The sequence below is a fragment of the Myotis nattereri genome (genome assembly GCF_964212035.1).
Source record: "Myotis nattereri genome assembly, chromosome: 10".
In the NCBI taxonomy this organism is placed as follows: Eukaryota; Metazoa; Chordata; class Mammalia; order Chiroptera; family Vespertilionidae; genus Myotis; species Myotis nattereri.
Window position 1 is genome coordinate 49,273,833 of NC_138085.1, and position 21,684 is coordinate 49,295,516.

Sequence of the window (21,684 nt, forward strand, 5' to 3'; positions counted from 1 at the left end):
AGAACAAAATGGGAAATAATATACCTGTGAATATATTCTTGTACACCTGTATTCCTGATAGTATTATTTCATAGTATAATCACAGCAAGTATACAAATTTTCCAATTTTGTGTGTAAATATTCAGTGAAATTTAACTGCATATAAAGTCAATATTAAACAAAAAAAATCAAACAGCTTTATCATATGTTAAATGGCAATTCAGAATTTTATTTATAGTCTCAAGTAGTAAAAAATAAACCTAAAATAAAGTGTATTTTCAATGAACAGCCTGAATGAATATGTACTCTTGAAAAGTAATTATATTAGTGAGAAGAGAATCTATGACAAGATTTTAAATGCTAGGATTGACTATATCATTATGCACAAACTCCAAGGACTTGAGTCCTGGTTGAAGAAAGAGAAAGGAAATCTTTCCTATATCCTGATCCATCCAGGATGAAACTAGTCATATTGTAAAGGGAAAAAAGTTATTTGCTCCTCAGAAGACATGAAAATAATCTGTAAGAAAGATAAATGTCAGCCTTTTTAGTAGCAGGGGAAACTATTAGGGCTAAATATACTCTAGAACCATCTCCTTCACAATGCTTCTAGTGACCTTTCCAGGATAAATTTTTAAAAACACAATAAATGATAATGGTATCAATTGTTAGTGGGCAAAAACATTTTATTGCCTAAAACAGACCCAAGACTGAATGTAATACAGATCAGAAAATTTTTATTATTCAATATAATTAAAGTTGTAAAAAAAAAATTATCCTTTTTTCCTGTTTTCATATATTAGCACTCAATTTCTGAGGATTTCAAGACAATTAATGTAGAATTTTAAAAACAGTAATAATCTCTACTGTAGCAAATAGTATATTCTGTAGTTCATTACTCTTACTCCTTCAGTAAACATAGGGTTTTACTTTTTAAAAAAAATCCTCACCTGAGAATATGTTTATTGATTTTAGAGACAAAGAGAGAGAGAGAGAGAGAAAGTAAAAGAGAAAGAGGGAGAGATCAGTTGTCTCTGTTATGTGCCCCAAACGGGGACAGAACCCAAAACTTAGGTATGTACCCTGACCAGGACTGAACCTGCAACCTTTATGGTGTACAGGACAATTTTCCAACTGGGCCAGGCAATAAACATAGGTTTTTAAATAAGATGAAAATAAAACTTTTTTCATAATCTTAAAATCTAGGTGAAACAAACATCCTTGTGGCCAAATAACTTGTAAAATGTAACCAGGTCACTAGACCAAGATACTAGTGTACCACTTTAACAATTTCTAGCAGCAAAACACCTGGAATAGCAATAAGTGTGTTCATTGGACTATAGAATAATTCCTATATAAGAAGTAATTTTAAAAAAGTATTCTATAGTTCAACTGCAGGCAAACATGAAAGATATCAAAGATCTTGTTTATCTCCACTTATTCCAGTGGAACCAGGTACAACTGGAACCTTACTAGTTTCAACAAAAACAGATTCAAAGGCAGCTTCCTGTTCATCCAAAGAATCAGCAGCTGTGGCTCCTTTAATTAGTGTTGTGTTGGTCAAAGGCTGTTGTTGCTTGGAAATTTTACTGGATTCCAGTGTTTTTCTACCTCTTCTTTTACCAAGGATTTTGACATAATTAGCAGGTATAAGTCCTGTTGTTTGACCATCAAGACTAGCCAGCAGCCAACCGCGCACTCTGGGTTGCTGTTCTGATGAAAGAAAAGACAGCCTTGTAATTATAACATACTTTGGAGGTCCAGCAGAAAAGTAATAGTAAAATATTAAGGAAAAGCTGTGTTACAGTTATATAATAAAATATATAAACAAATAGCATACACATATATTCAATATCAAATGATAGACTTAACAGTTCTAGATCCCTTCTTATAATTTATACATTTTATAATTACTAAATATTTTTCAACCTTGAAGAACAAAGTTTATATTAGTTTGTCCATTCATAGAGTAAGGAGATTCAGCTACCCCAAAAGCTGAGAACTAACATCAATGTCTTTCATATTTTAAATTGGAATTTGAGAAATGGATTTCTCAATCCTTCCCAATAGGGTAACTCAGGGGTAAGTATAGAAGATAAATGTATACCTTCACATAAGCCAGTTTTCTTTTGTTTTTTTTATTAATCTTCACCTGAGGGTATTTTTTCCTTTGACTTTTTAGAGAGAGTGGAAGAAGGAAAAGAGAGAGAGAGGGACAGGAGGAGGGGAAGGGAGAGAGGGAGGGAAAGAGAGAAAAACATCAATGGGACAGAGGCACATCGATTGGTTGCCTCCTGCATGCACCCAGAGCAGGGTAGGGATCCAACCTGCAATTCTTCAGTTCGAGGGTGAATGCTCTAACCACTGAGAAATTCGGGCCAGGGCGGCCAGCTTTCTTTACATACCTTTGGCCAAAATATAAAATTCATTCTATGTGATTGTGATGAACAATCCTGAAGACAGTGAATGTTAATTTTAATCCAAAAATGAAGACCTCTGTTATCTCCAACCTTGACAAAAAGTTAAAAGCAATAACCTAACCTTCTGGCCCTTTAAATACAGTTCCTCATGTGACCCAACCATAAAATTATTTTTGTTGCTACTTCATAACTGTAATGTTGCTACTGTTATGAATCGTAATGTAAATATCTGATATGCAGGATGGTCTTAGGCGACCCCTGTGAAAGGGTTGTTCAACCACCAAAGGGGTTGCGACCTATAGGTTGAGAACTGCTGAGTCCTAAGCTTAAAGTAGGAAAGATTACTTAATATATTCAATTTTTAATTTTGGTATTCTTCCACCTATTTTATCCATGTCTTTAAAAAGCTGTTTAACACTAGAGTTTTAGTTCAACATTATAATTTAGACACAATATGACATTTTAGTGTTTAATATGCTATAAAAAAAGGAGAAACAAACTAACCATGTCTGTGACAGATTTTATTCTAAGTGCACTACTTTACTTGAGCAATGGAAGAAACCAAAGAAGCAAAGCCAATGTGTTAAGAGACAATATTAGTAGAAGGCTAATTTGAGCGCTAACGTATTTCTGAATTATTATAATGTAACTGAAAGAAACCTTCTTTATTGTTTATTTAGATTAATTAAAACTATCTCTATTGATCTTATCTACATCAAGAAATCTTATAGCCCTAGCTGGTTTGGCTCAGTGGATAGAACATCAGCTTATGGACTGAAGTGTCCCTGGTTAGATTCCAGTAAAGGGCACATGCCTGGGTTGCAGGCTTGGTTCCCAGTAGGGGGCGTGCAGGAGGCAGCCTATCAACAATTATTCTCTCTCATCATTGATGTTTCTATCTCCCTTTCTCACTGAAATCAATAAAAATATATTAAAAGCCCTAGCTGGTTTGGCTCAGTGGCTAGAGCATTGGTCGCAACCCTAGGACTAAAGGGTTCCAGGTTCGATTCCAGCCAAGGGCACATACCTGGGTTGCAGGCTCAATCCCCTCCAGTAGGGAGTGTGCAGGAGGCAGTCAATCAATGATTCTCTCTCATCATTGATGTTTCTATCTCTCTAGCTCTCTCCCTTCCTCTATGAAATCAATAAAAATATATTTAAATTAAAAAATATATATTAAGAAAAAAGACATCTTATAAAGAACTCATTCTTTTGAAATTCAAAATAGTAAGATGTGATTTTCACTAGATGGAAAACATGAATATAATGGCTAGAGGTGAGAATTTGTGTATGAGGGGATGTGGCAGAGATTTAGCAAACTGGATCTAAAATTTTAAATTATTTACATACTAGAGGCCTGGTGCACGAATTCATGCACGGGTGGGGTCCCTCGGCCTGGCTGGCAATCAGGGTGGGCCACTGGTGGTCTGTGAGGTCTGAAAGGTTGGCGACCGCTGGGCTAAAGTTCCCATTTAGTAGACCACAGGGGAAACAGCCAAAGTGGTTCCAAAGTCAGATAAACCTAGGTTCATAGTCCAGCTCCACCACATCTTAGTTTTGTGATTCTGGACAATTTACTCAGAATTCTGAGTCTTAGTTTTCTCATGTCTAAAACAAGGACAAGGTAACAGTTGGCACTTTATAGCATTATTATTATAAGGGTTAAGTAAAACATGTAAAGTATAGTGCCTTGTACATAGTAAGTAGTATTCAATAAATGACAGAGGTTATTGTTATTACTAGTATCTTTACCAACAATGTGACTTTTTGTAGCAAACCTGAATCCTCATAAACATACAAAGAATCTTTTTTTGTAAATCAGCAAAAATTCTGATTTTCATTACTGGAGATAGCCAAAGAAAAAAGCCACTTTGTCTAGACCTGTTAAAAACTGCTGGTGACCTGGTCCAAATATTTCATGACAGTAATTCCTAAAATATTTATGTTGAAGTTTCTGAAGTAAGCACTATTCAATTAAAAAAAAAAAAAAAAGCAGTAACAGCCCCAGCATTCAAAGGAGGAAAGGGATACTTAAATGATGCTAGATAATTTCTTTGGTTTGTTATATTTATTTATTTTTATTTATTTATTTTTTAAATATATTTTATTGATTTTTTACAGAGAGGAAAGGAGAGAGATAGAGAGTTAGAAACATTGATGAGAGAGAAACATCGATCAGCCGCCTCCTGCACATCTCCTACTGGGGATGTGCCCGCCAACCCAGGTACATGCCCTTGACCGGAATCGAACCTAGGACCTTTCAGTCCGCAGGCCGATGCTCTATCCACTGAGCCAAACCGGTTTCAGCTTGTTATATTTATTACATTTAGCGTTTGCCTCATGTTTTTGTGTAGCGATTAAGAGTTTGGACTTCAAGCATTTTGGGTTTAGAAGAGATTATATAAACAAGCTCTTTCCTTATCTCAGTTAAATATTATTAAAACCACTATTTGGGCCATTTCTCCCCCACCACCCAGATTTGAAAGTTCAAAATAGACATGAAAAGTGAAATCCTAGTAATTACTTCTGAGTTAACTAACAATAACCAATATTTTGTTGCAGTTTTTAATACATTAACAAATTCAAAATATTCACAGATAATTTCAACTTATTCATGTTTTGTTACCTTTGAGAGCTAAGTTGAGCATATCACCAGCACGGAAAGAAATTTCTTCTTCAGATAGGGCAGCAAAATCATATTCTGCTCTAGCAACTACATGGTCATCCTCACCACTTGCCCAGTTGGTGTTGTCTATAAACCAAATTAAGAATTAAAATTAGGTTAGTAAAACTTACAAACAAAAGATGAAGATATTTGACTGGCTCTGGTTTGCAAATTGCATAAATTTGTCAAGAAAAGTTACCCCTTAAATTCTATAATTAACACGATGTAAAGTCAACAGTATGTTCACTAGACTACCTATTATGAGCTTTTCCCTTTTCTTCAAGCTCAAAATTCTAGCTCCCTTACTTTAGGCCAAGGGTTAGCAAACTTTTTCTATAAAGGGCCAGACAGTAAGTAAATATTTTAGACTTTGCAGGTCATGAGGGGAATTGAAGATATTGTACTTATTTAATGAAAGAAAAAAACTTTTCCATAAATTTTTTGGCAAAACTCAAAATGTAATAAAAATTGAGTTATTTTTTTATAATACAGGTCTTCTACTGAGAAGAATGGGATTTTGGGGGTGGGAGGGATATTTTGGGGTTTAACTGTAGTGCTTCCTATCATATCAAGTGCAAATGTTCATCTGTTAATGTTCATACATAAAAAGATCTGAGGTATTTCATCTTTGAAAATATTTTTTCATACAGACAGGTACTGACAAATCCTGATATTAATTCACTGAACTTGCGGTTTTAATTGAGTATATCCATCTATAAGTAGACAAAGAGTAGAATTCTGTTAAATTCTTCTTTTGTATTAATGTATGTCATGCCATTACATTAGAGATTAATTCACTTCCAAATGAAAATCATTTAAGTGGAAACTTCTTAATTGCATAGTTCAATGGACTTTGAGATATGGACATTCCCTTTGCACTTCCATGGAGATCCCAAAACACTGTATTCTTCCCTCCTTCATCTCTGGCTACTCAGACTTTGCTTCTTTCCCACTGGCTTCCTTGCTGTTCACATGACATGCCAGGCACACTATCACTTACATACCTTTGTTATTCCCTACACCTCAAATAGCTGCAGGCCTTAATCTCTCACCTCCTTAAGGGAAACTTCCTGACTGGGGTAGCACTGTGACCCCACTTACTAAGCCTGGTTCTGCATCACTCTTATTTCTCTTCCTATGGCACAATCCCCCTGACTTTCAGAGGTAACCCATGAACAATGCAGGGGTTAGGAGAGCTGACCCCCGTGCAGTCCAAAGTCCATGTATATCTTTGACTCTATAGTCCGTCCCTTGTATCTGCGGATTTGACTAACAATAAATGAAAAGCAGTATTTTTCATCAGTGGTTGGGAATGAGAAAATACTGTTTTCGATCCTTGGCTGGTTGAATCCATGGATTCGAATCCCGAAGATACAAAGGGCTGATTGTATTTATTGAAAAAAAATCAGCATATAAGTGGATCCCGAAGTTCAAACACTTGAGACAGACCGATCTCTTTAGAACACTGTGTATAAGTTTGCTTAAAAAACCATACACACACAAAAACCACATCCTTTCCTTATTAAATGAAGATTAAGAGCTTCCATTATTAGCCTTCAACCTTATCCTTTCATTCTATGCAATAGGACAGCTGCTGAATATCATATTCCCTATGTACTTCTGTTCAAGCTGACAGTCTTTTTTTCTTTATTGTTGAAAGTATTACGTCCCCTTTTCCCCCGAATTGACCCCCTCCAACCTGCTCTTGACCCCATCCCAGGCCTTCAGCACCCTATTGTCTGTGGCCATGGGCCATGCATATATGCATACAAGGTCTTTGGTTGATGACCTTCCTCCCACTCACCCTCCCCTGCCTTCCCTCTGAGATTCTGCACTCTGTTCCATGCTTCCATATCTCTGGATCCACTCTTGTTCATCAGTTTATTTTTGTTCCTTAGATTCCACATGAGTGCGATCATGTGATACTTGTCTTTCTCTGACTTTTTTTCATTTAACATGGTACTCTCCAAGTCCCTCCTGCTGTCTCAAAGGGTAAAATATTCTTTTTTACTGCTGCGATCGTATTCCATTGTATAGACGTACCACAGCTTTTTTATTCATTCATCTACTGACGGGCACTTGGGCTGTTTCCAGATCTTAGCTATGGTAAATTGTGCTGCTATGAACATAGGGATGCATACATTCTTTCTGATTGGTGCTTCGGGTATCTTAGGATATATTCCTAGAAGTGGGATCACTGGGTCAAATGGCAGACCCATATTTAATTTTTTGAAGAAACTCCATACTGTTTTCCATGACGATTACACCAGTCTGCATTCCCACTAGCAGTGTACTAGGGTTCCCTTTTCTCCACATCCTCGCCAGCACTTTCATTTGTTGATTTGTTGATGGTAGCCATTCTGACAGGTGTGAGGCGATACCTCAGTGATGTTTAATTTGCATCTCTCTAATATTCAGTGGGTTTGAGCATTTTTTCATATGTCTCTTGGCCATCTGGTATGTCCAAGATTCATATGAAAAATGTCTCTTGGTATGTCCTCTTTGGAGAAGTGTCTATTTAGGTCCTTTGCCCATTTTTAAAATTAGATTGTCTTCCTTTTGTTAAGTTGTATGAGCTCCTTATATATTTTGGATATTAACCCTTTATCAGATATATCATTGCCAAATATGTTCTCCCATACAGTGGGCTCTTTTTTCATTTTGTTGAAAGTTTCTTTTGCTGTGCAGAAGCCTTTTATTTTGATGTAATCCCATTTGTTTATTTTCTCCCTAGTTTCCTTTACCTTAGGAGATGTATCTATAAATAGACTGCTACAAGAGATGTCTAAGATTTTGCTGCCTATAGTTTCTTCTAGGATTTTTATGGTTTCACGACTTATATTTAAGCCTTTTACCCATTTTAAGTTTATTCTTGTGTATGATGTAAGTTGGTGGTCTAGTTTAATTTTTTTGCATGTTATCTGTCTAATTTTCTCAACACCATTTATTGAAGAGACTGTTGACTCCAATGTATGCTCTTGCCTCCTTTGTCAAATATTGAGCGTAATGGCTTGGGTGAATTTCTGGGTTCTCTGTTCTGTTCCATGTATATATGTGCCTTTCACAGTCTGTTTTTCCCTACCTAACTGATGAAATGTTACCTGTCCTTCAAAAATCTAACTTAAATGCTACTTCTGGGATACTAAGAGCTGCCCCCAAAAAACTAGCTTTGCTTTTCTAAATTGAGATAGCACTCGGTACCAGTTGGTGGAGAAGGAACTAAACAAACAGGCCTGGTTTTGTTTCTAGTCCTACTTTATTAAAGATGTGATCTTGGGCAAGTGACTTCTTTGAACTTTAGTTTCGTCCCTTGTAAAATGAAGGTAATTCCTATCTCTTAGGGTTATTGTAAAAATTAAGTTAGATAAAATATACAAAATACTTAGTAGTGTCTTTTATATAAAAAAGGCTCAATAAATCCTATCTTTCCCCAACTGTCCTTATTCCTTACCACTCTTTCTGCCTCATCACAATTACCTGTATATGTGTCTTACTCATCTCCCTGCCAATTGACTTTTAGAAAAAAGGTAATTATGTTCTATGTATACCCCATAGCATCAAATTCAGCACCTTGTAAATAGTAGTTAGGTAATGTATACTGTTATACTGAGGGAATAATGAATAAATCAACAAGCCATTTTTGCTATATATTTCTTTTCCAGTTCTGAACCAAAAATATAACTGGATCAAAAATATTAAATACAAATAAATATAAAGAATGTTAATGTAACAAATCTATTCTTGAAATTTGAGGTTGTTATGTGGTTTCAGAACCTGTTCTGTTACTCTTACCTGTTATTTCATCACTGTGGGTAGATAGCAGTTTCCAGATGAGGTAAGGACCACCAAGGATAACAGCAAAGAACAAGAATATTGGCCAAGATTTTGCTGAGTTAGCCGCTCTGTCATCAGCACCAAGGCAAGCCACAGTTCTTTCACTTTCTGCCCATAGGTCCTCATTCTCGGAGCCTCTTCTTAAACCTATCATCTGTTGTAACCGTCTATAAAGATACCTTATAGTCCTAACTAATGCAAAAGCTGAAAAAACCTTTGTGAAGTGTATTTTTAATCGGGAAAAATGATTCGCTACATCCAATACAGCCCTAAAACTGTTATACACAGCTGAAAAGGTAGCATCCATCATCATACTGACAGAGGCAAATGCATGTACAATACTTTCGATGGACTGAAATGCACCTCTGCTGCTTTCTTCAGCTTGCTGAACAAATCTACTAGGCGGAAGATCATCTACACGGAGGCGGTTATAGTTTAACCCATTATATCCATAACTATAAGGGCTATAGCTTCCATAAAACGAATTTCCATAGGCACCATATCCTGAAGAAAATGAGCTGTAAGCAGGTCTGAAAGTGTTCACACTGCTACTTCCTGTCTGGTGTGACGGCCTTGGAAGAATAGGTGGGGGTACTCTGGTAAGTGCTGGTTGTCCAGGTCTTGTCAATAAAGTAGGACCCAAATCAGCAGATCTAAAACAAACAAACAAAATTCAAAATAGTAACTTAAACACAAGTGGTTCAATTCAAATGAATTATTAAACACCTCCGATATCTAGTGTTATGAGATTCTACTGAAGATATGTTAAGAGTAAGGAATAGTCTCTAATATCCAGTTGCTTAGAATTTCAGTGTTAAGACAAAATGCATAAAATAAAATAGCCGAATAACTCTTATTTTCTTGTTTACTTATGCTACCATTATTTGTGCTATCTTCAATCTGTACTTTCTTTTTAAGACTCTTGTCCATTTTCTCAGGGTTGGTTGTTAGATATTGTCCATACTTGTACCTAAATGACACTATCAAAATTACTACAGTTTTATAATAGTTTTTAATGTCCAATAAAACAAGTCCTCCCACAATGTTCTTCATATTCAAGAGTGTCTTGGCTCACCCTGGCCGGTATGGTTAGTTGGTTAGAGTGTCATCCCATGCACTGAAGGGTGGAGGGTACAATCCCTGGTCGGAGTATGTATGGGAGGCAACCAATCAAGTTTCTCACATCTATGTTTCTTTCTCTCTGACCCTCTCCCTTCCTCTCTCTCTAGAAAAGTGGTTCTCAACCTTCCTAATGCCACGACCCTTTAATACAGTTCCTCATGTTGTGGTGACCTCCAATTTCATTGTTACAAATTGAACATAATTAAAGCATAGTGATTAATCACAAAAAACAATATGTAATTATATATGTGTTTTCCGATGGTCTTAGGTGACCCCTGTGAAAGGGTTGTTCGACCCCCAAAGGGGTCGCGACCCACAGGTTGAGAATCGCTGCTCTAGAATCAATGAAAAACATATCCTCCAGTGAGGATTAAAAAAAAAAAAAAGTGAGTCTTGACTATTTAATCCTTTTAATTTCCCTGTATACTTTAGAATCAGAACTTGAAGTTCTGAATCCCACTCTCCCCATCCAAAACCATACATTTTTTTTTAAGTTAAATCTTTATTGTTCAGATTATTACAGTTGTTCCTCTTCCCCCCCCCAATAGCTCCCCTCCACCATTCCCACCCCCCCCTGCCCTCACCCCCCCCCCCACTGTCCTCATCCATAGGTGCACGATTTTTGTCCAGTCTCTTCCCGCACCCCCCCTGCCCCCCCCCCCGAGAATAGTCAATCCACTCCCTTTCTATGCCCCTGATTCTATTATATTCACCCGTTTATTCTGTTCATCAGATTATTTATTCACTTGATTCTTAGATTCACTTGTTGACAGATGTGTATTTGTTGTTCATAATTTGTATCTTTATCTTTTTCTTCTTCTTCCTCTTCTTAAAGGATACCTTTCAGCATTTCATATAATACTGGTTTGGTGGTAATGAACTCCTTTAGCTTTTTCTTATCTGTGAAGCTCTTTATCTGACCTTCAATCCTGAATGATAGCTTTGCTGGGTAAAGTAATCTTGGTTGTAGGTTCTTGGTATTCATTACTTTGAATATTTCTTGCCACTCCTTTCTGGCCTGCAAAGTTTCTGTTGAGAAATCAGCTGACAGTCGTATGGGTATTCCCTTGTAGGTAACTGAGTTTCTTTCTCTTGCTGTTTTTAAGATTCTCTCTTTATCTTTTGCTCTTGGCATTTTAATTATGATGTGTCTTGGTGTGGTCCTCTTTGGATTCCTTTTGTTTGGGGTTCTCCGCGCTTCTTGGACCTGTAAGTCCATTTCTTTCATCAGGTGAGGGAAGTTTTCTGTCATTATTTCTTCAAATAGGTTTTCAATATCTTGGTCTCTCTCATCTTCTGGCACCCCTATAATTCTGATGTTGGTACGCTTGAAGCTGTCCCAGAGGCTCCTTACACTATCCTCGCATTTTTGGATTCTTTTTTCATTTTGCTTTTCCGGTTGGGTGTTTTTTGCTTCCTCGCATTTCAAATCATTGACTTGATTCTTGCGCTCCTCTGTTCTGCTGTCGGGAGTCTGTATAATATTCTTTATTTCAGTCAGTGTATGCTTAATTTCTAGTTGGTTCCCCAATATAACATCGAGGGTCTCATTAGTTTTCTTGTACATCTCATTAAGTTTATCGGTGGCTTCTAAACAGTTCTTGAGAGACCTTAAAAGTGTGGTTCTGAACTCTATATCTTCCATTGACAATTTTGTCCTGTTTCTTTGTCTCCGCATTTTGTTATGCTTCCTTGGTGCACCCCCTAGTGGTCTTTGTTCGTGGTCTTATAGTTAAATCTTGATTGTTGTAGCTAATTCCAGGGAGGGTTTGACCTCCAGGCCAAGTGGCTATGAGAATCAGCTGTGTCAGCAGTGAGAGAACTTCTGTCCTCTAGGGAGGTGCTAATCTAGCCTTTGCCTGAGGCTATCCGGCAAATGCCTCTGTGCAGGGCTTGGGCGGGGCGGGTTGCACAGGATCAACAGGGTGGGCCGGAGAGAGCAGTTATGGCGGCTCTCAGTCCTGTCCCCAGGGGCTCTGCCTCTCTGAGTCCCAGCACCCGCTGCAAAGCTCGGAGAGAAAGCTGCACTCGCTCTGACCGAAGGCAGGCAGTCCCGCTCCTCCCGTTTGAGTCTGGGTCCCTAAAGACTCGCCCGGATCTGGAGCTCAGAGTCTGCGACTCCCTCCCGATTGAAAACGCCAACCGCGCCCTCCGCCGCCAGCCCGCTCCGCGAACTCCGCACCTCAGAATTTGACTTCAGCACTGCGCCTCCTCTGAGTGTCCGTATGCGTTTCTCTTTTCTCCTAGTTGTAGGACTTCCACTCAGCCAGAGTTCCAGTGGTTCTGGGTGATGTCCGTTCCGTCTTTTAGTTTCACTTTTGAAGTAGTTGTTCAAAACAGCAAACTCCGGTGTTAACCTATGCCGCCATCTTGGTTCTCCTTTGACTTGATTCTTGCGATCCTCGTCTGCTGTTGAATCTCTGTATAATATTCTTTATTTCAGTCAGTGTATGCTTAATTTCTAGTTGGTCCTTTTTCATAACCTCGAGGGTCTCACTAAATTTATTGGTGGTTCCTAGAAAATTCTTGAAAAACCTTATAACCGTGGTTTTGAACTCTATATCCAGTAGTTTGCTTTCCTCCATTTCTGTCATTTGTGACCTGTTTCTTTGTCTCCGCATTTTTTATGTTTCCCTGTGTTGATAGAGTGGCTTTGTGTGCTAGGTGTCCTATAGGGCCCACTAGCTCAGCCTCCCCAATTACCTGAGGTGGACACTCTTGGTGCACCCCCTTGTGGGCTTTGTGCACAGTCTTGTTGTAGTTAAGCCTTGATTGTTGTAGGTATCACTGGGAGGAATTGACCTCCAGGCCAATTGGCTGTGAGAATCAGCTGTGTCTACGGTGGGAGAACTTCTTTGCTGGAGACACCCTTATGGGACAAGACTTGCTTCAGTGGGGCTTTGGTACTCACTGAGTCTGCTCCCTGAGTGTGTCCCTTATGGATCTGAGGAGTTGTAATCTGGATGGTCCCACTCTGACCACTGGGTACACTGGCTCTTGGATCTAAAGAGGTGCTAATTTAGCCTCTGCCTGAGGCTACTCAGCAGGAGCTATGGAGAGCTCTGCAGATTCCTCTTCTTTGTTTGAGGTTTGGAGGTGCCCAGATGAGGCCCAGCTGTGAAGAAATGCAAGCTGCTGTGGGGCCTTGGGCCTTCTTTTGGAAGTTCTGGGTCTCTCTGACCCAGCTGCAGTTTGTTAGGTAATTTTCAGATTGCAAAGGGCCAGGCCTTTCATATGCAAAAGCCTCTGTGCACAGCTTGGGTGGGGCGGGGTCTCAGGGGATCAACAGGGCGGAGCAAGCAGCTATGGCTGCTCCTCAGTCTTACCCTAAGAGGCCCTGCGTCTCAGTGTCCTGGTAATCGCTGCAAGCACCTCTGAGAGAAAGCCGCCCTCGAGTTCTGATTGATGCCAGACAGTCCAGTTTCTCCCCTTATGAGTCTGGGTCCCCAGAGACTCTCCCGGAACTGGAGTTCAGAGCAGTCGGGAGCTTGAGACTCCCTCCTGATTGAAAAAGACAACTGTGTCCTCAGTTGCCAGCCCTTTCCACGTGCGCTTCTGTACCTCTGCACCTCCTGAGTCTCAGTGTGCTTTTCTCTTTCCTTCTAGCTGTAGAATTTCCACTCAGCCAGCCTTCCTGGGGTTCAGGATGATGTCCGTTTTGTCTTTTAGTTGTATTTTATGAAGTGGTTGTGCAAGGCAGCAATTTCTGGTTTACCTATGCTGCCATCTTGGTTTCTCATCACTCCTGATTTGTTTTGCCAGTATTTTATTGAAGATATTTTTGTATCTTCTTTCATAACAGAATGCCCTAATTTGTTTTTGTCAAGTTTCGGTATCAAGGTTAAACTGGCCTCTTATAAAGAATTGAGGAATATTTCCTTCTTTTCTATAATAGTTTGTATATTTATTTCTTCTTTAAAAATTTGTAAAATTTCGGGAGAACCAAGATGGTGGCATAGGTTAACGCCGGAGATTGCTGCCTTGAACAACTACTTCAAAAGTGAAACTAAAAGATGGAACGGACATCACCCAGAACCACAGGAACGCTGGCTGAGTGGAAGTCCTACAACTAGGAGGAAAGAGAAACGCATACGGACACTCAGAGGAGGCGCAGTGCTGAAGTCAAATTCTGAGGTGAGGAGTGCGCGGAGTGGGCTGGTGGCAGAGGGCGCGGTTGGCGTTTTCAATCGGGAGGGAGTCGCAGACTCTGAGCTCCAGATCCGGGCGAGTCTTTAGGGACCCAGACTCAAACGGGAGAAGTGGGACTGTCTGGCTTCGGTCAGAGCGAGTGCAGCTTTCTCTCCGAGCTTTGCAGCGGGTGCTGGGACTCAGAGAGGCAGAGCCCCTGGGGACAGGACTGAGAGCCGCCATAACTGCTCTCTCCGGCCCACCCTGCTGATCCTGTGCGACCCGCCCCGCTCAAGCCCTGCACAGAGGCATTTGCCGGATAGCCTCAGGCAAAGGCTAGATTAGCACCTCCTTAGAGGACAGAAGTTCTCTCACTGCAGACACAGCTGATTCTCATAGCCACTTGGCCTGGAGGTCAAACCCTCCCTGGTATTAGCTACAACAATCAAGGCTTAACTACAAGACTGCGCACAAAGACCACTAGGGGGTGCACCAAGAAAGCATAACAAAATGCGGAGACAAAGAAACAGGACAAAATTGTCAATGGAAGATATAGAGTTCAGAACCACACTTTTAAGGTCTCTCAAGAACTGTTTAGAAGCCGCCGATAAACTTAATGAGATGTACAAGAAAACTAATGAGACCCTCGAGGATATGTTGGGGAACCAACTAGAAATTAAGCATACACGGACTGAAATAACGAATATTATACAGACTCCTGACAGCAGAACAGAGGAGCGCAAGAATCAAGTCAATGATTTGAAATGCGAGGAAGCAAAAAACACCCAACCAGAGGGGCGGAATGAAAAAAGAATCCAAAAATGCGAGGATAGTGTAAGGAGCCTCTGGGACAGCTTCAAGCGTACCAACATCAGAATTATAGGGGTGCCAGAAGATGAGAGCAAGATATTGAAAACCTATTTGAAGAAATAATGACAGAAAACTTCCCCCACCTGGTGAAAGAAATGGACTTACAGGTCCAAGAAGCGCGGAGAACCCCAAACAAAAGGAATCCAAAGAGGACCACACCAAGACACATCATAATTAAAATGCCAAGAGCAAAAGACAAAGAGAGAATCTTAAAAACAGCAAGAGAAAGAAACTCAGTTACCTACAAGGGAATACCCATACGACTGTCAGCTGATTTCTCAACAGAAACTTTGCAGGCCAGAAGGGAGTGGCAAGAAATATTCAAAGTAATGAATACCAAGAACCTACAACCAAGATTACTTTATCCAGCAAAGCTATCATTCAGAATTGAAGGGCAGATAAAGAGCTTCACAGATAAGGAAAAGCTAAAGGAGTTCATCACCACCAAACCAGGATTATATGAAATGCTGAAAGGTATCCTTTAAGAAGAGGAAGAGGAAGAAAAAGATAAAGATACAAATTATGAACAACAAATATGCATCTATCAACAAGTGAATCTAAGAATCAAGTGAATAAATAATCTGATGAACAGAATGAACTGGTGATTACAATAGAATCAGGGACACAGAAAGGGAATGGACTGACTATTCTTGGGGGGGGGAAAGGGGTGTGGGAGAAGCGGGAAGAGACTGGACAAAAATCGTGCACCTATGGATGAGGACAGTGGGTGGGGAGTGAGGGCGGAGGGTGGGGCGGGAACTGGGAGGAGGGGAGTTATGGGGGGGGAAAAAGAGGAACAAATGTAATAATCTGAACAATAAAGATTTAATAAAAAAAAAAAATTGTAAAATTTGCCCTAACTGGATTGGCTCAGTGGATTGAGCATCGGCCTGTGGACTGAAACGTCCCAGGTTTGATTCTGGTCAAGGGCATGTACCTTGGTTGCGGGCACATCCCCAGTAGGAGGTGTGCAGGAGGCAGCTGATTGATGTTTCTCTCTCATCGATGTTTCTAACTCTCTATCCCTCTCCTTTCCGCTCTGTAAAAAAAATCAATAAAATATATTTTAAAAAAAATTTGTAAAATTTACCAGTAAATTCATATGAGCCTGCCTAGAATTCTCTTAGTAAGAAGGATTTTAATTATGAATTCTATTTCTTTAACAGTATGCTACTTAAAGTATGTTCTGTGGACCAGTGCTAGTTTATGAACCATTTGTACCAATCTATTAAAAGTACAGAAAATGAGGTTAAGTGTTTAAGTAATTTGACACTGCTATGATATTTTTACTGTAATTTACAAATGTACTGGCATTAACAGAAATATTTTGAGAAGCACTGCTGTAATAAGGGTGTCCCCCCAAAAGTATACACACTTTAACAGCTAGGTGATAGCTCAATTTTGAAAATTTATTTTAATAAACACTGCTTTTATAAGTATTCAAAGTGTGAGTATGCATTTTTTGGGATACCCTAGACTTACAGGACTGTTCATTTATTTTCTATTTGTAAATTACACCTTACTTCATCCCCTAAATCTCTTCCCTTCCTTTCTGTATGTTCTGTCCTTTTGTCACTTTGTGCTTTATTCTGGATATTTTCTTCCCCAATCATCCTGTAGCCACTGCTATTCAAAAGGCTAATCTACCAGATAAGGAGCTTGCACCATAATGTAAATCAGCACATCCCTTCTTCACAGATAAAGTTTTGCTATCAAGAAAATACCAGTTTGACAAAATAGTGTGCTCAGTGTCATTTTTTTAAAACAAAAATTAAATTAAGGTTTATACATTGTAGTTGGTTGTCTCCTTCTCTCTTCTAAACTAGAACAACCCCTTTTTAAAAAATGTCCTTGAGCCCTAACCTGACTGGCTCAGTGGATAGAGCGTCGGCCTGCGGGCTCAAGAGTCCCAGGTTCGATTCCGGTCAAGGGCATGTACCTTGGTTGTGGGCACATCCCCAGTAGGGAGTGTGCAGGAGGCAGCTGATCGATGTTTCTCTCTCATCGATGTTTCTAACTCTCTATCCCTCTCCCTTCCTCTCTGTAAAAAATCAATAATATATATATATAAAAAATGTCCTTGACTTTTTGAAGAGTCCAGCCAGTTTTGTTCTAGAATGCCCCACATTCTAGATGTTTTCTCCAAAAATGTTGTTTAAGTATATCTCTATCCTCTGTATTTCCAGTTAAACTAAAGACTGCTTCTAAATGTTTGATTAGAATCAGTGAAGCCCAGCTGGTGTGGCTCAATGGTTCAGCATCGACCTATGAACCAGGAAGTCATGGTTCGATTCCTGGTCAGGGCACACGCCTGGGTTGCAGGATCAATCCCTAGTGTGGGGCATGAAGGAGGCAGCCAATCAGTGATTCTCTCTCATCACTGATGTTCCTATCTCTCTCTCCCTCTCTGAAATCGATAAATATATATAAAAGAATCTTAACATTTTTGCCAAGAATAATTTATGGGTAATATTGTTTACTTTATATATCATAAAAAAATGGAATAAAACTTTAAAAAAGGTCAGCAGACTGCCAAATAGTATAGTATATTCAGGTTTTGATAAAGCAGCTAGCTCTAAAGTAGAAGCAATCTATACTAATAAAAGGGTAATATGCTAATTAGACCGGGAGACCTTCCGGACAAAGCCATGGTGCTGGGGCCGAGACAGACGCAGGTTAGGGGCAATCAGAACCACACATTTACGAAAACTTGATGACATAGATGGCTTTATAAACTAATATGGAATAGATGAGTAAATGGTACTCGGACAACCAGTAATCCACATGGAAAGAAATTAGATTCCCTATTTCACAATGATTTTGTACAACAAACTCAGTACCAAGTGGATTAGACATACATGTGAAAAGAACATTTAAAAGAAAAATTTTCCTGATTTGAAGAGAAAGAATTTCTTAACCAAGACACAAAAAGCACAAAGAATATGAACATATTGACTATATTAAAATTAAAAGTACCTGTAAAACATAAATGAACATGAATATAAAGAAGATAAGTCATAGACTGAAAGATATTAAAAACAAAGAAAACAGAATAGTATGAACAATAAATTACTACTACAAATTAATAAACAAAGATAAAGCCAAAAGAAAAGTGGGGAAAAAGAAAATCAACAGAAAAAACTCAAATGGTGAATAAGCTTTCAAAAAAATGCTCAATCTTATGACTAATCAGAGAAATATAAAGGTGAAATAGCATTTCACATCCATTAGACTGGCAAATATAGTACTAAAAAAAATAACATTGAGAGGGACTAAATTTGCTACCCCAAAATAAGCCTATTGGGATATTGATTTTAAGCTGGTAATTAAAGACAAAAGACAGAAAGAAACACTGACCTTTCCCTAATTGGCTAAAAAGAATTTTGATAGAGCATCTGCCCCCGGAAGGGAGATATCATCAGAGATACTTGGAGTTTAATATAAACTACTGTGTGCGACAGCCACGAAGGAACCTAGCAAGACCCATTTATTCAAAGTCCTCTCAGTATCCTATTGTTAAAGATGGCCCAGTAAACATTTATTTACCAAACATCTGCTTTTCCATCTCCATGTGAATTGCTTTCCTGCCCTTTAAATTCCCAAACGACCCCCCCACCACTTTTCCTTAGTCTAAAATGGCATATAAACTGCCCAATGTTTCTTTGTGTGTCATATTCTTATGGCACACCCACATGCATATCTGTAATAAATTTTGTACATTTTCTGCTATTAATGTCTCTGTTAATTGGTTCATTAGCCCAGCTAGAACTTAAAAAGGTCAGAAGTTATTTTTTACAGCCCCACAGTATCAAGTGCTGGAAAGATTGTAGAAAAACAGAATACCTTGCTAGTGAAAGGAAAAACTAATATATAACCACTTTGGGGAACAACTTGGCAATAGTACTTGAAGATAAACACTCTTCCAAGCAATTCCACTTACAGTAACACATTAGAAAACCCATTGGAAATGTGGAAAAGGAGAAAGGCACAAGAATGTTCATTGCAGCAGTTTTTAATATGTACCAACTAATACTTTAAAATCTACAACAGAGCAAATAAAGTTTGTTTTTATATAACAGACTATCCTACAGCAATTAAAATAAGCTACAGCTATATGTATGAACAAGATAAACTAAAAATAAATATTTATATATAATACTAGAGGCCTGGTGCACGAATTCGTGCACCAGTGGGGTCCCTCGGCCTGGCCTGCGGGATTGGGCCAAAACCAACTCTCTGACATGCCCAGAGGGGTCCCGTACTGCAGACTGTGAGAGGGTGCAGGCCAGGAAGAGGGACCCCACTGGTGCACGATCAGGGCCAGGGAGGGATGTGGGAGGTTGGCCAGCCAGGGAGGGACTGCGGTAGGGCTCCAGGGTATGTTCAGTCTATCTCGCTGAGTCCCAATTACCCCAGCAGCAAACTAACCTATCGGTCAGAGTGTCTGACCCCTAGTGGTCAGTGCTGTCATAGCGAGTGGTTGAGTGGCCTTAGCATTTCATTAGCATATTATGCTTAGATTGACAGCCAACTGGACACTTAGCATATTAGGCTTTTATTATATAGGATTAACTGGAAACACATTTTGCAAAATGATAGTTTGAAAAAATATATATACATTGCCCTGACAGGTTTGGCTCAGTGGATAGAGCATCGGCCTGCGGACTCAAGGGTCCCAGGTTCGATTCCGGTCAGGTGCATGTACCTTGGTTGTGGGCACATCCCCAGTGGGGAGTGTGCAGGAGGCACCTGATCGATGTTTCTCTCTCATCGATGTTTCTAGCTCTGTCCCTCTACCTTCCTCTCTGTAAAAAATCAATAAAATATATCTAAAAAAAAAATATATATATATATATATATACACACACACACAAAGCTAAGTAGTGCAATATAGATAAAGTATAAAAGCTATTGGGTACACTACATACCAAATAGGGACAGTAGTTACTGCAGGAAACAGAATGGGAGGGTTTATCTGTGTCTCTAATTTTAATTTTTTTTAAGAATCTGAGACAAATCTGGCAAAATATTATTTTTGAAAGCCGGGAGGGAATGCATACACACGTATTCACTATCTTACTCTCCACAGGTCTCTACATATTTAAAATAATTCACAATGAAAACAGAGTGGGAAATGGTTAATTTTACATAAACAGAACTTTAACAGATGCAAGAATAAAACCTCTCTGTTCCAAAGAAACAGTCCACATTTTTAGGAAGTCAAATCACTCATGAAAAAGGTAGTAGAAAGTGTCACCCCAGCTTAACAGCATAATTGAAGCTTATTACTTGTTAAGTAGCTATCATTAAGTAGCTGTTGTGTTCAAGCACCATACCGTTTAAATAAATTATTACAAGAGTTTAGAGCACAGGGGAAATACTTTCCGGTACGTCGGGGATTTTTATGTATTAGGTTATGTGACATTCCAGTTTCATCATCGGGACTAGGATGTCCAAATCCACAAACATAGAAGGCTGTGTAACTCGCTCTCTCATACTATTTTAACCTTTTCTGGGTTGTAAATCCATTCAATACTTATTAAAACAACAACAACAACAAAAACCACAGGCCTTAGGAAAACCACACACTATTTTGCGCATAAAGACCATCCATAGGCCTTAGAACTCCCGCTGTCAAGTCGCTTCTCCAAATCTCTGCACGACCCACTGCACAGCGATTCCGGAAACAACGCCAAGTGTGTAACAGGCTGAGGTCCCGGTTGCGTCAAAGGGACCTTTTGGGCTTCCTCCAACGACCCGGGAGGCCGTTCAGAGCTGGAGAGGCTCTGCTCCCCTTCCGGCCGGGGCTGGGCGGCCGTCACCCTCACCCGCTACGACCAAGTCCACCGTTGACCAGGGGCCCAGCGGGCGCCACGGTGTCCCGCAAACAGAAACGGGCAGGAAGCCTCCCCCTTTACTCCAAGCCCCAGGACCCAGAAGAGCAGCTCCCTGGAGGCCGTCCCGCCAACAGTCCACGGGTCAGAAACTGCGGTCAGACAACAAAGCTGCCCCAGGACCCCCGCCCCGACCCCCCTTCAAGGCTTGGGGCAGGGGGAGAGGGGGAGGGGAACCTCGCCCGCACAACGGCCCCAACCGCCTCCGGACAAGGCCCCGCTCCGGCCCACCACACTCGCGGCCTGACGTATCCCACACTCACTGGAAAGCGGGGCCGGGTCCTGGCCCCGGCCCGGCCCCCGGAATCCGGCGGGTCTCCCAGGGCTTCGGGGGAGGCGGCGGCTGGGACGCCATCTCCTCCGCCTGCGCTGCGCTGCGCTCGGAGGCGGCCGAGCGCTGGGACTCCCGGCCCCGGCGCACCCACAACTCGCGCACCAGGCATGACGGGCAGAGCGCCGAGCCATCCACCCCGTCCACCCGTGCGGCCAGCACGTGGCGTGTGGGGCTTTGCCAGCTGGAACAGGAAAATAGGAGGATGCCACTAACCCATGAGAGAGAAAGAGGCTCTCTTTTTATTTGCCAAAGAAAGAATTTCCTTTCTAAACCTGATAAAGTCAAGGGCTCATCGACATTTCTGGCAGCGGCTACAATGTCTTAGAGGTCCGGAGTCCCCCGGCAGCTTCTCTGAGACTAGACCCGCTCAGGCGTGGACTTCTGTCCCCCGCACTCCTCTACCCGCGGGAGAGGCGGGGTGTGTGTGTGGCGGCAGTC

At 40.3% G+C, this 21,684-nt stretch overlaps 1 protein-coding gene across 1 annotated transcript; it reads right to left on the minus strand.

The window, feature by feature from the left end:
- Nucleotides 1-181: 181 nt before the first annotated feature.
- PEX13 (peroxisomal biogenesis factor 13) lies at nt 182-21,336 on the minus strand. The gene is made up of 4 exons (XM_081100509.1): nt 21,176-21,336; nt 8,857-9,551; nt 5,026-5,151; nt 182-1,692 (listed from the first exon to the last, which is right to left on the minus strand). Exons 1-4 carry the CDS (start codon nt 21,265-21,267, stop codon nt 1,394-1,396), a joined length of 1,212 nt encoding a protein of 403 aa, XP_080956635.1. The 5' UTR covers nt 21,268-21,336; the 3' UTR covers nt 182-1,393.
- Between the last annotated feature and the right edge of the window lie 348 nt (nt 21,337-21,684).

What these genes read in the sequence shown, in the direction of transcription:
- PEX13 (XM_081100509.1), bottom strand. Translation starts at nt 21,267, where the DNA reads ATGGCGTCCCAGCCGCCGCCTCCCCCGAAGCCCTGGGAGACCCGCCGG. An exon ending in GGACCCGGCCCCGCTTTCCA is followed by an intron (nt 9,552 to 21,175) that starts GTGAGTGTGGGA and finishes TGTTTGTTTTAG; the next exon opens with ATCTGCTGATTTGGGTCCTA. An exon ending in GCTCAACTTAGCTCTCAAAG is followed by an intron (nt 1,693 to 5,025) that starts GTAACAAAACAT and finishes TTCTTTCATCAG; the next exon opens with AACAGCAACCCAGAGTGCGC.